The sequence below is a fragment of the Oncorhynchus kisutch genome, linkage group LG17, assembly GCF_002021735.2.
Source record: "Oncorhynchus kisutch isolate 150728-3 linkage group LG17, Okis_V2, whole genome shotgun sequence".
NCBI lineage: Eukaryota > Metazoa > Chordata > Actinopteri > Salmoniformes > Salmonidae > Oncorhynchus > Oncorhynchus kisutch.
In genome coordinates this window covers 1,884,440-1,897,371 of record NC_034190.2, presented here as the reverse complement: position 1 = coordinate 1,897,371, position 12,932 = coordinate 1,884,440, and the positions used below count along the sequence as shown (strand labels likewise).

Genomic DNA, 12,932 nt, shown 5'->3' with positions numbered 1-12,932 from the left:
CCTGGATATGTTTATTTTTGAACCATTTCATTGTAGATTTTGCTTTATGTTTTGGATCATTGTCTTGTTGGAAGACAAATCTCCGTCCCAGTCTCAGGTCTTTTACAGACTCCATCAGGTTTTCTTTCGTCCTGTATTTGGCTCCATCCATCTTCCCATCAATTTTAACCATCTTCCCTGTCCCTGCTGAAGAAAAGCAGGCCCAAACCATGATGCTGCCACCATCATGTTTGACAGTGGGGATGGTGTGTTCAGGGTGATGAGCTGTGTTGCTTTTACGCCAAACATAACATTTTGCATTGTTGCCAAAAAGTTCAATTTTGGTTTCATCTGACCAGAGCACCTTCTTCCACATGTTTGGTGTGTCTCCCAGGTGGCTTGTGGCAAACTTTAAACAACACCTTTTATGGATATCTTTAAGAAATGGCTTTCTTCTTGCCACTCTTCCATAAAGGCCAGATTTGTGCAATATACGACTGATTGTTGTCCTATGGACAGAGTCTCCCACCTCAGCTGTAGATCTCTGCAGTTCATCCAGAGTGATCATGGGCCTCTTGGCTGCATCTCTGATCAGTCTTCTCCTTGTATGAGCTAAAAGTTTAGAGGGACGGCCAGGTCTTGGTAGATTTGCAGTGGTCTGATACTCCTTCCATTTCAATATTATCGCTTGCACAGTGCTCCTTGGGATGTTTAAAGCTTGGGAAATCTTGTTGTATCCAAATCCGGCTTTAAACTTCTTCACAACAGTATCTCGGACCTGCCTGGTGTGTTCCTTGTTCTTCATGATGCTCTCTGCGCTTTTAACAGACCTCTGAGAATATTACAGTGCAGGTGCATTTATACGGAGACTTGATTACACACAGGTGGATTGTATTTATCATCATTAGTCATTTAGGTCAACATTGGATCATTCAGAGATCCTCACTGAACTTCTGGAGAGAGTTTGCTGCACTGAAAGTAAAGGGGCTGAATAATTTTGCACGCCCAATTTTTCAGTTTTTTGATTTGTTAAAAAAGTTTGAAATATCCAATAAATGTCGTTCCACTTCATGATTGTGTCCCACTTGTTGTTGATTCTTCACAAAAAAATACAGTTTTATATCTTTATGTTTGAAGCCTGAAATGTGGCAAAAGGTCGCAAAGTTCAAGGGGGCCGAATACTTTCGCAAGGCACTGTATATACAGTGTTGTAACAATGTACAAATGGTTAAAGTACACACCAGAAAATAAATAAACCTTTTATCTCTCTGTGTCTCTGTCAGCTGTATGTTTCCATCTCTCTGAACCCTCAATCCTCCCAGCTCTATGTTTCCATCTCTCTGAGCCCTCCATCTTCCAGCTATATGTTTCCAAGTCACTCAAGTCATCCTGGTTTCCATAGCAGCAGCTCCCTAAGCAGGTACCCATGCAGACAGACCCAGCCAGGGATTTGATGTCAACTCGTGATCTGTCTTAAAGAAGAGACCTGCAGAGATGTAGTAGTTCAGACTATAGGGGTTCTCAATGTTATGAAATCCTGACCTTGGAATGTCAAGGTTCTATCTGAATAGAACAAGGCTGTGTCGATAACTCAGTTTAACAAGGCTGTGTCGATAACTCAGTTTAACAAGGCTGTGTCGATAACTCAGTTTAACAAGGCTGTGTCGATAACTCAGTTTAACAAGGCTGTGTCGATAACTCAGTTTAACAAGGCTGTGTCGATAACTCAGTTTAACAAGGCTGTGTCGATAACTCAGTTTAACAAGGCTGTGTCGATAACTCAGTTTTAACAAGGCTGTGTCGATAACTCAGTTTAACAAGGCTGTGTCGATAACTCAGTTTAACAAGGCTGTGTCAATAACTCAGTTTAACAAGGCTGTGTCGATAACTCAGTTTAACAAGGCTGTGTCGATAACTCAGTTTAACAAGGCTGTGTCGATAACTCAGTTTAACAAGGCTGTGTCGATAACTCAGTTTAACAAGGCTGTGTCGATAACTCAGTTTAACAAGGCTGTGTCGATAACTCAGTTTAACAAGGCTGTGTCGATAACTCAGTTTAACAAGGCTGTGTCGATAACTCAGTTCGATAACTCAGTTTAACAAGGCTGTGTCAATAACTCAGTTTAACAAGGCTGTGTCGATAACTCAGTTTAACAAGGCTGTGTCGATAACTCAGTTTAACAAGGCTGTGTCAATAACTCAGTTAACAAGGCTGTGTCAATAACTCAGTTTAACAAGGCTGTGTCGATAACTCAGTTTAACAAGGCTGTGTCAATAACTCAGTTTAACAAGGCTGTGTCAATAACTCAGTTTAACAAGGCTGTGTCGATAACTCAGTTTAACAAGGCTGTGTCGATAACTCAGTTTAACAAGGCTGTGTCGATAACTCAGTTTAACAAGGCTGTGTCGATAACTCAGTTTAACAAGGCTGTGTCGATAACTCAGTTTAACAAGGCTGTGTCGATAACTCAGTTTAACAAGGCTGTGTCGATAACTCAGTTTAACAAGGCTGTGTCGATAACTCAGTTTAACAAGGCTGTGTCGATAACTCAGTTTAACAAGGCTGTGTCGATAACTCAGTTTAAACAAGGCTGTGTCGATAACTCAGTTTAACAAGGCTGTGTCGATAACTCAGTTTAACAAGGCTGTGTCGATAACTCAGTTTAACAAGGCTGTGTCGATAACTCAGTTTAACAAGGCTGTGTCGATAACTCAGTTTAACAAGGCTGTGTCGATAACTCAGTTTAACAAGGCTGTGTCGATAACTCAGTTTAACAAGGCTGTGTCGATAACTCAGTTTAACAAGGCTGTGTCGATAACTCAGTTTTAACAAGGCTGTGTCGATAACTCAGTTTAACAAGGCTGTGTCGATAACTCAGTTTAACAAGGCTGTGTCGATAACTCAGTTTAACAAGGCTGTGTCGATAACTCAGTTTAACAAGGCTGTGTCGATAACTCAGTTTAACAAGGCTGTGTCGATAACTCAGTTTAACAAGGCTGTGTCGATAACTCAGTTTAACAAGGCTGTGTCGATAACTCAGTTTAACAAGGCTGTGTCGATAACTCAGTTTAACAAGGCTTGTCGAGAACTCAGTTTAACAAGGCTGTGGTCAGATAACTCAGTTTAACAGGCTGTGTCGATAACTCAGTTTAACAAGGCGGTGTCGATAAGCATCAGTTAAACAAGGCTGTGTCGATAACTCAGTTTAACAAGGCTGTGTCGATAACTTAGTTTTGACAAGGCTGTGTCGATAACTCAGTTAACAAGGCTGTGGTCGATAACTCAGTTTAACAAGGCTGTGTCGATAACTTAGTTTTGACAAGGCTGTGTCGATACTCAGTTTAACAAGGCTGTGTCGATAACTCAGTTTAACAAGGCTGTGTCGATAACTCAGTTTAACAAGGCTGTGTCGATAACTCAGTTTAACAAGGCTGTGTCGATAACTCAGTTTAACAAGGCTGTGTCGATAACTTAGTTTGACATGGCTGTGTCAATAACTCAGTTTAACAAGGCTGTGTCGATAACTCAGTTTAACAAGGCTGTGTCGATAACTCAGTTTAACAAGGCTGTGTCGATAACTCAGTTTAACAAGGCTGTGTCGATAACTCAGTTTAACAAGGCTGTGTCGATAACTTAGTTTTGACAAGGCTGTGTCGATAACTCAGTTTAACAAGGCTGTGTCGATAACTTAGTTTTGACAAGGCTGTGTCGATAACTCAGTTTAACAAGGCTGTGTCGATAACTCAGTTTAACAAGGCTGTGTCGATAACTCAGTTTAACAAGGCTGTGTCGATAACTCAGTTTAACAAGGCTGTGTCGATAACTTAGTTTTGACAAGGCTGTGTCAATAACTCAGTTTAACAAGGCTGTGTCGATAACTCAGTTTAACAAGGCTGTGTCGATAACTCAGTTTAACAAGGCTGTGTCGATAACTCAGTTTAACAAGGCTGTGTCGATAACTTAGTTTTGACAAGGCTGTGTCAATAACTCAGTTTAACAAGGCTGTGTCGATAACTCAGTTTAACAAGGCTGTGTCGATAACTCAGTTTAACAAGGCTGTGTCGATAACTCAGTTTAACAAGGCTGTGTCGATAACTCAGTTTAACAAGGCTGTGTCGATAACTCAGTTTGACAAGGCTGTGTCGATAACTCAGTTTGACAAGGCTGTGTCGATAACTCAGTTTGACAAGGCTGTGTCAATAACTCAGTTTAACAAGGCTGTGTCGATAACTCAGTTTAACAAGGCTGTGTCGATAACTCAGTGTAAACAAGGCTGTGTCGATAACTCAGTTTGACAAGGCTGTGTCAATAACTCAGTTTAACAAGGCTGTGTCGATAACTCAGTTTAACAAGGCTGTGTCGATAACTCAGTTTAACAAGGCTGTGTCGATAACTCAGTTTAACAAGGCTGTGTCGATAACTCAGTTTAACAAGGCTGTGTCAATAACTCAGTTTAACAAGGCTGTGTCAATAACTCAGTTTAACAAGGCTTGTCAATAACTCAGTTTAACAAGGCTGTGTCGATAACTCAGTTTAACAAGGCTGTGTCGATAACTCAGTTTAACAAGGCTGTGTCGATAACTCAGTTTAACAAGGCTGTGTCGATAACTCAGTTTAACAAGGCTGTGTCAATAACTCAGTTTAACAAGGCTGTGTCGATAACTCAGTTTAACAAGGCTGCATATCGAACGTTGACATTCCAAGCTCTCGAAAGGTTGTTCATTTTGCTATTCAACTAATGACCTCTTCCTTTATTTTGTCTTGCAGCAATGTGGACACTGACGAGCTGTGTGGTAAGTTAGACTCGCATTTGATACAGCAAAACTGACTGATTAATTTTATCATGACAACAACTACATATTACTGAAGTAAACATCAAAAGTGATTTGTTTTGGCAGGAGTGCACTGGATCAGATACATACTGTGCCTGTTTTGGCAGTAGTGCCCTAGGTCAGATACATACTGTGCCTGTTTTGGCAGGAGTGCTCTAGACCAGATACATACTGTGCCTGTTTTGGCAGTAGTGCCCTAGGTCAGATACATACTGTGCCTGTTTTGGCAGGAGTGCTCTAGACCAGATACATACTGTGCCTGTTTTGGCAGTAGTGCCCTAGGTCAGATACATACTGTGCCTGTTTTGGCAGTAGTGCCCTAGGTCAGATACATACTGTGCCTGTTTTGGCAGTAGTGCCCTAGACCAGATACATACTGTGCCTGTTTTGGCAGGAGTGCTCTAGACCAGATACATACTGTGCCTGTTTTGGCAGTAGTGCCCTAGGTCAGATACATACTGTGCCTGTTTTGGCAGGAGTGCCCTAGACCAGATACATACTGTGCCTGTTTTGGCAGGAGTGCTCTAGACCAGATACATACTGTGCCTGTTTTGGCAGTAGTGCCCTAGGTCAGATACATACTGTGCCTGTTTTGGCAGGAGTGCTCTAGACCAGATACATACTGTGCCTGTTTTGGCAGTAGTGCCCTAGGTCAGATACATACTGTGCCTGTTTTGGCAGTAGTGCCCTAGATCAGATACATACTGTGCCTGTTTTGGCAGGAGTGCCCTAGATCAGATACATACTGTGCCTGTTTTGGAAGTAGTGCCCTAGGTCAGATACATACTGTGCCTGTTTTGGCAGTAGTGCCCTAGATCAGATACATACTGTGCCTGTTTTGGCAGGAGTGCTCTAGATCAGATACATACTGTGCCTGCTTTGGCAGGAGTGCCCTAGATCAGATACATACTGTGCCTGTTTTGGCAGGAGTGCCCTAGATCAGATACATACTGTGCCTGCTTTGGCAGTAGTGCCCTAGGTCAGATACATACTGTGCCTGTTTTGGCAGGAGTGCTCTAGATCAGATACATACTGTGCCTGCTTTGGCAGTAGTGCCCTAGGTCAGATACATACTGTGCCTGTTTTGGCAGGAGTGCTCTAGACCAGATACATACTGTGCCTGTTTTGGCAGTAGTGCCCTAGGTCAGATACATACTGTGCCTGTTTTGGCAGTAGTGCCCTAGGTCAGATACATACTGTGCCTGTTTTGGCAGGAGTGCCCTAGATCAGATACATACTGTGCCTGTTTTGGCAGTAGTGCCCTAGGTCAGATACATACTGTGTCTGTTTTGGCAGTAGTGCACTAGGTCAGATACATACTGTGCCTGTTTTGGCTTTGTCATTATGGGGGACTCTGTGTAGATATCCATTTTAGAATAAGGCTGTAACGTAAAAAAATGTTGAAAAAGTCAAGGGGTCTGAATACTTTCCAAATGCACACGTACATTCTCACATCATTCCCATTTAAACCAGTCAGTCCATCAAACCAGAATACACTAAAAACACAGAGGACATTGATACATAAACTAACAACGACCGCTGTCCCAACTGCATTAGATAGATAAGTGCATATTACCGATACGATGTACTTCTCATTTAGTAGTCCAACAGCACATGGAACGAATAAATGTTTAAACACGTTCTACTTGGCCATGAGCATTCTGAAGAGGGAAGCTTCTAGAACTGAGGGTGTAGAGGGAGGGGTCGCCAACGACAGCCTGTGCCTTCCTTTTGGTTGCCTTGTGGAACAGACTGCTCAAATGTGCTTGTGGTCGACCAATTACTTTGCTGGCTGTGTTCACTATTCTGGTAGGTTTGCTTTTGCTCCTCACGCTCAGATTACCAGACTGTCATATTGAACGTGAGGGTCCTCTCCACCAGCTCAGATTACCATACCAGACTGTCATATTGAACGTGAGGGTCCTCTCCACCAGCTCAGATTACCAGACTGTCATATTGATCCTCTCCACCAGCTCAGATTACCAGACTGTCATATTGAACGTGAGGATCCTCTCCACCAGCTCAGATTACCAGACTGTCATATTGAACGTGAGGGTCCTCTCCACCAGCCCAGATTACCAGACTGTCATATTGAACGTGAGGATCCTCTCCACCAGCCCAGATTACCAGACTTTCATATTGATCCTCTCCACCAGCTCAGATTACCAGACTGTCATATTGAACGTGAGGGTCCTCTCCACCAGCTCAGATTACCAGACTGTCATATTGAACGTGAGGGTCCTCTCCACCAGCTCAGATTACCAGACTGTCATATTGAACGTGAGGATCCTCTCCACCAGCTCAGATTACCATACCAGACTGTCATATTGAACTTGAGGGTCCTCTCCACCAGCCCAGTTTACCAGACTGTCATATTAAACGTGAGGATCCTCTCCACCAGCTCAGATGACCATATCAGACTGTCATATTGAATGTGAGGGTCCTCTCCACCAGCCCAGATTACCAGACTGTCATATTGAACGTGAGGGTCCTCTCCACCAGCTCAGATTACCAGACTGTCATATTGAACGTGAGGGTCCTCTCCACCAGCTCAGATTACCGTACCAGACTGTCATATTGAACGTGAGGGTCCTCTCCACCAGCTCAGATTACCAGACTGTCATATTGAACGTGAAGGTCCTCTCCACCAGCTCAGATTACCAGACTGTCATATTGAACGTGAGGGTCCTCTCATCCAGCCCAGATTACCAGATTGTCATATTGAACGTGAAGGTCCTCTTCACCAGCTCAGATTACCAGACTGTCATATTGAACGTGAGGGTCCTCTCCACCAGCTCAGATTACCGTACCAGACTGTCATATTGAACGTGAGGGTCCTCTCCACCAGCTCAGATTACCAGACTGTCATATTGAACGTGAAGGTCCTCTCCACCAGCTCAGATTACCAGACTGTCATATTGAACGTGAGGGTCCTCTCATCCAGCCCAGATTACCAGATTGTCATATTGAACGTGAGGATCCTCTCCACCAAGCTGCTGTTCATCCTCCAGAACATCCTGGCTGTGTGCCTAGGTATTTAAAACACTCAACCACCTCCGTTGGTTGGTCGTTCAGAGAGAGTGGTTGGGACGTTGGTAAGGTGTTGCTTTGTCTCCACATTGATGTGGAGGGCCACTTGACCGGCACCATTCTTGAAGGTTGTTGGTCTGTTTATAAATAGCTGACGTAGCATTTTTAATAAAGAGTCCCACCAGAGCCATGTCATCCACGTACTTAAAAAGACTCACATTGTTTCTTTGGATCTTCTTCTCATTGGTGAAGATAGAGAGCAACAACGGTGAAAGGACACATCCCTGGGGTGCCCCTGTGTTCTGGGTCAGTTTCATCAGAGAGAGGACACACCCCTGGGGCCCCCTGTGTTCAGGGTCATCAGAGAGAGGACACACCCCTGGGGCCCCCCTGTGTTCAGGGTCAGTTCATCAGAGAGAGGACACACCCCTGGGGTGCCCCTGTGTTCAGGGTCAGTTCATCAGAGAGGGCCCACCTGTGTTCAGGTCAGTTCATCAGAGAGGGCCCACCTGTGTTCAGGGTCAGTTCATCAGAGAGGCTCCCCATGTGTTCAGGGTCAGTTCATCAGAGAGAGCCCCCATGTGTTCAGGGTCAGTTCATGAGAGAGGGGCCCCCTGTGTTCACGCCAGTTCATCAGAGAGAGGCCCTGTTCATGAGGGCCCTCTGTGTTCAGGTCAGTTCATGAGAGAGGGGCCCCCTGTGTTCACGTCAGTTCATCAGAGAGAGGCCCTGTTCATGAGGGCCCCCTGTGTTCAGGGTCAGTTCATCAGAGAGGGCCCTCTGTGTTCAGGTCAGTTCATCAGAGAGGCCCCATTCATGAGGACCCTCTGTGTTCAGGTCAGTTCATCAGAGAGGGCCCATTCATGAGGGCCCTCTGTGTTCGGGGTCAGTTCATCAGAGAGGGCCCATTCATGAGGACCCTCTGTGGCCGGTTAGTTAAAGTCCTTGATCAAATCAAATCAAATCAAATTTATTTATATAGCCCTTCGTACATCAGCTGATATCTCAAAGTGCTGTACAGAAACCCAGCCTAAAACCCCAAACAGCAAGCAATGCAGGTGTAGAAGCACGGTGGCTAGGAAAAACTCCCTAGAAAGGCCAATACCTAGGAAGAAACCTAGAGAGGAACCAGGCTATGTGGGGTGGCCAGTCCTCTTCTGGCTGTGCCGGGTGGAGATTATAACAGAACATGGCCAAGATGTTCAATGTTCATAAATGACCAGCATGGTCGAATAATAATAAGGCAGAACAGTTGAAACTAGAGCAGCAGCACAGTCAGGTGGAAGTTGAAACTGGAGCAGCAGCATGGCCAGGTAGACTGGGGACAGCAAGGAGTCATCATGTCAGGTAGTCCTGGGGCATGGTCCTAGGGCTCAGGTCAGTTGAAACTGGAACAGCAGCATGGCCAGGTGGACTGGGGACAGCAAGGAGTCATCATGTCAGGTAGTCCTGGGGCATGGTCCTAGGGCTCAGGTCCTCCGAGAGAGAGAAAGAAAGAGAGAAGGAGAGAATTAGAGAACGCACACTTAGATTCACACAGGACACCGAATAGGACAGGAGAAGTACTCCAGATATAAAAAACTGACCCCAGCCCCCCCGACACATAAACTACTGCAGCATAAATACTGGAGGCTGAGACAGGAGGGGTCAGGAGACACTGTGGCCCCATCCGAGGACACCCCCGGACAGGGCCAAACAGGAAGGATATAACCCCACCCACTTTGCCAAAGCACAGCCCCCACACCACTAGAGGGATATCTTCAACCACCAACTTACCATCCTGAGACAAGGCTGAGTATAGCCCACAAAGATCTCCGCCACGGCACAACCCAAGGGGGGGGCCGCCAACCCAGACAGGATGACCACAACAGTGAATCAACCCACTCAGGTGACGCACCGCCTCCAGGGACGGCATGAGAGAGCCCCAGCAAGCCAGTGACTCAGCCCCTGTAATAGGGTTAGAGGCAGAGAATCCCAGTGGAAAGAGGGGAACCGGCCAGGCAGAGACAGCAAGGGCGGTTCGTTGCTCCAGAGCCTTTCCGTTCACCTTCCCACTCCTGGGCCAGACTACACTCAATCATATGACCCACTGAAGAGATGAGTCTTCAGTAAAGACTTAAAGGTTGAGACCGAGTTTGCGTCTCTGACATGGGTAGGCAGACCGTTCCATAAAAATGGAGCTCTATAGGAGAAAGCCCTGCCTCCAGCTGTTTGCTTAGAAATTCTAGGGACAATTAGGAGGCCTGCGTCTTGTGACCGTAGCGTACGTATAGGTATGTACGGCAGGACCAAATCAGAGAGATAGGTAGGAGCAAGCCCATGTAATGCTTTGTAGGTTAGCAGTAAAACCTTGAAATCAGCCCTTGCTTTGACAGGAAGCCAGTGTAGAGAGGCTAGCACTGGAGTAATATGATCAAATTTTTTGGTTCTAGTCAGGATTCTAGCAGCCGTATTTAGCACTAACTGAAGTTTATTTAGTGCTTTATCCGGGTAGCCGGAAAATAGAGCATTGCAGTAGTCTAACCTAGAAGTGACAAAAGCATGGATTAATTTTTCTGCATAATTTTTGGACAGAAAGTTTCTGATTTTTGCAATGTTACGTAGATGGAAAAAAGCTGTCCTCGAAATGGTCTTGATATGTTCTTCAAAAGAGAGATCAGGGTCCAGAGTAACGCCGAGGTCCTTCACAGTTTTATTTGAGACGACTGTACAACCATTAAGATTAATTGTCAGATTCAACAGAAGATCTCTTTGTTTCTTGGGACCTAGAACAAGCATCTCTGTTTTGTCCGAGTTTAATAGTAGAAAGTTTGCAGCCATCCACTTCCTTATGTCTGAAACACATGCTTCTAGCAAGGGCAATTTTGGGGCTTCACCATGTTTCATTGAAATGTACAGCTGTACAGCCCAATGATCCAAGCTGCCAGGCCTCCGTTGACGTTCAGGTCCAGTAGTCGTTTCAGCAGTGTGTGGATTTGCATTGTATTGAAATAACTAAAATCAATAAATAAAATGTGATGATATGATTTAGTATGTTGAATGTGACTAGCCACCATGTTCACTAAGGTCAGGGTAGCATCCTCAGTCCCCCAGCATGTTGAATGTGACTAGCCACCATGTTCACTAAGGTCAGGGTAGCATCCTCAGTCCCCCAGCATGTTGAATGTGACTAGCCACCATGTTCACTAAGGTCAGGGTAGCATCCTCAGTCCCCCAGCATGTTGAATGTGACTAGCCACCATGTTCACTAAGGTCAGGGTAGCATCCTCAGTCCCCCAGCATGTTGAATGTGACTAGCCACCATGTTCACTAAGGTCAGGGTAGCATCCTCAGTCCCCCAGCATGTTGAATGTGACTAGCCACCATGTTCACTAAGGTCAGGGTAGCATCCTCAGTCCCCCAGCATGTTGAATGTGACTAGCCACCATGTTCACTAAGGTCAGGGTAGCATCCTCAGTCCCCCAGCATGTTGAATGTGACTAGCCACCATGTTCACTAAGGTCAGGGTAGCATCCTCAGTCCCCCAGCATGTTGAATGTGACTAGCCACCATGTTCACTAAGGTCAGGGTAGCATCCTCAGTCCCCCAGCATGTTGAATGTGACTAGCCACCATGTTCACTAAGGTCAGGGTAGCATCCTCAGTCCCCCAGCATGTTGAATGTGACTAGCCACCATGTTCACTAAGGTCAGGGTAGCATCCTCAGTCCCCCAGCATGTTGAATGTGACTAGCCACCATGTTCACTAAGGTCAGGGTAGCATCCTCAGTCCCCCAGCATGTTGAATGTGACTAGCCACCATGTTCACTAAGGTCAGGGTAGCATCCTCAGTCCCCCAGCATGTTGAATGTGACTAGCCACCATGTTCACTAAGGTCAGGGTAGCATCCTCAGTCCCCCAGCATGTTGAATGTGACTAGCCACCATGTTCACTAAGGTCAGGGTAGCATCCTCAGTCCCCCAGCATGTTGAATGTGACTAGCCACCATGTTCACTAAGGTCAGGGTAGCATCCTCAGTCCCCCAGCATGTTGAATGTGACTAGCCACCATGTTCACTAAGGTCAGGGTAGCATCCTCAGTCCCCCAGCATGTTGAATGTGACTAGCCACCATGTTCACTAAGGTCAGGGTAGCATCCTCAGTCCCCCAGCATGTTGAATGTGACTAGCCACCATGTTCACTAAGGTCAGGGTAGAATCCTCAGTCCCTGTCTGTGCCCAATATTAATAGGCAAACTGTAACGGGTCCTGTTGATCTTCTATGGAAAGGGAAAGGTGCTCACTTACAACACGTTCCATGCATTTGGCAAAAAGGGGCGTGAGGGCCACAAGTCGAATATCATTTGGTGATTTGGCCCCTGACTTCTTAGGCACCGGTACGATGGTCGACGCCTTCCAGGAGTCTGTACAGGTGCTCAGCAGGAAGTTAAAACAGTCGTGAGAAGACGCCCTAGAGCTGGTCGGCCCCGTAGTCTGTCTGCAGCTTTGCGTGGCTTAATATTTGAGCATGAGGCCATTTTGTTCTCTGTTATCTTGACAGGAGAGGATTTGAGGGGATGCTGTCACATATGCGTTTTTCGTTCCTCTTTAAAATCGGCGGTGTCAAATTACAGTTCATGTTGTTTCCAGAGGAGGAACAGTCTGAAATGTTCTCTTTTCCTTTCTCTTCCCATCATTGCATTAAGCCCCTCCCATGATTGTCTTGGATTGGCTGGACAGAACCTCTGCTTTCCATATTTTTTGTTGGGAAACACACTCAGTATCCTCCCAGATCTGGAAGTATGATGTAATGCTGTCTGTCAACTAGTGGGGATCCATTCACCAATCAAAGTACACCTCCCCAGGCTGTGATGTCACCTCCCCATGGCTGTGACCTCACCTCCCCAGGCTGTGACCTCACCTCCCCGGGCTGTGACATCACCTCCCGTGGCTGTGACCTCACCTCCCCGGGCTGTGACGTCACCTCCCCAGGCTGTGACCTCACCTCCCCGGGCTGTGACCTCACCTCCCCGGGCTGTGACCTCACCTCCCCGGGCTGTGATCTCACCTCCCCGGGCTGTGACCTCACCTCCCCGGGCTGTGACCTCACCTCCC

General features: G+C 46.1%; 1 protein-coding gene across 1 annotated transcript in view; it reads left to right on the top strand.

The window, feature by feature from the left end:
- The window catches only part of necab1 (N-terminal EF-hand calcium binding protein 1), a gene marked incomplete in the record, with an annotated part of 107,765 nt that overhangs the window by 32,180 nt on the left and 62,653 nt on the right, over positions 1 to 12,932 (top strand). The window contains 1 exon segment of the mRNA XM_031795005.1: positions 4,748 to 4,773. Coding sequence (XP_031650865.1) covers positions 4,748 to 4,773 — 26 coding nt within the window.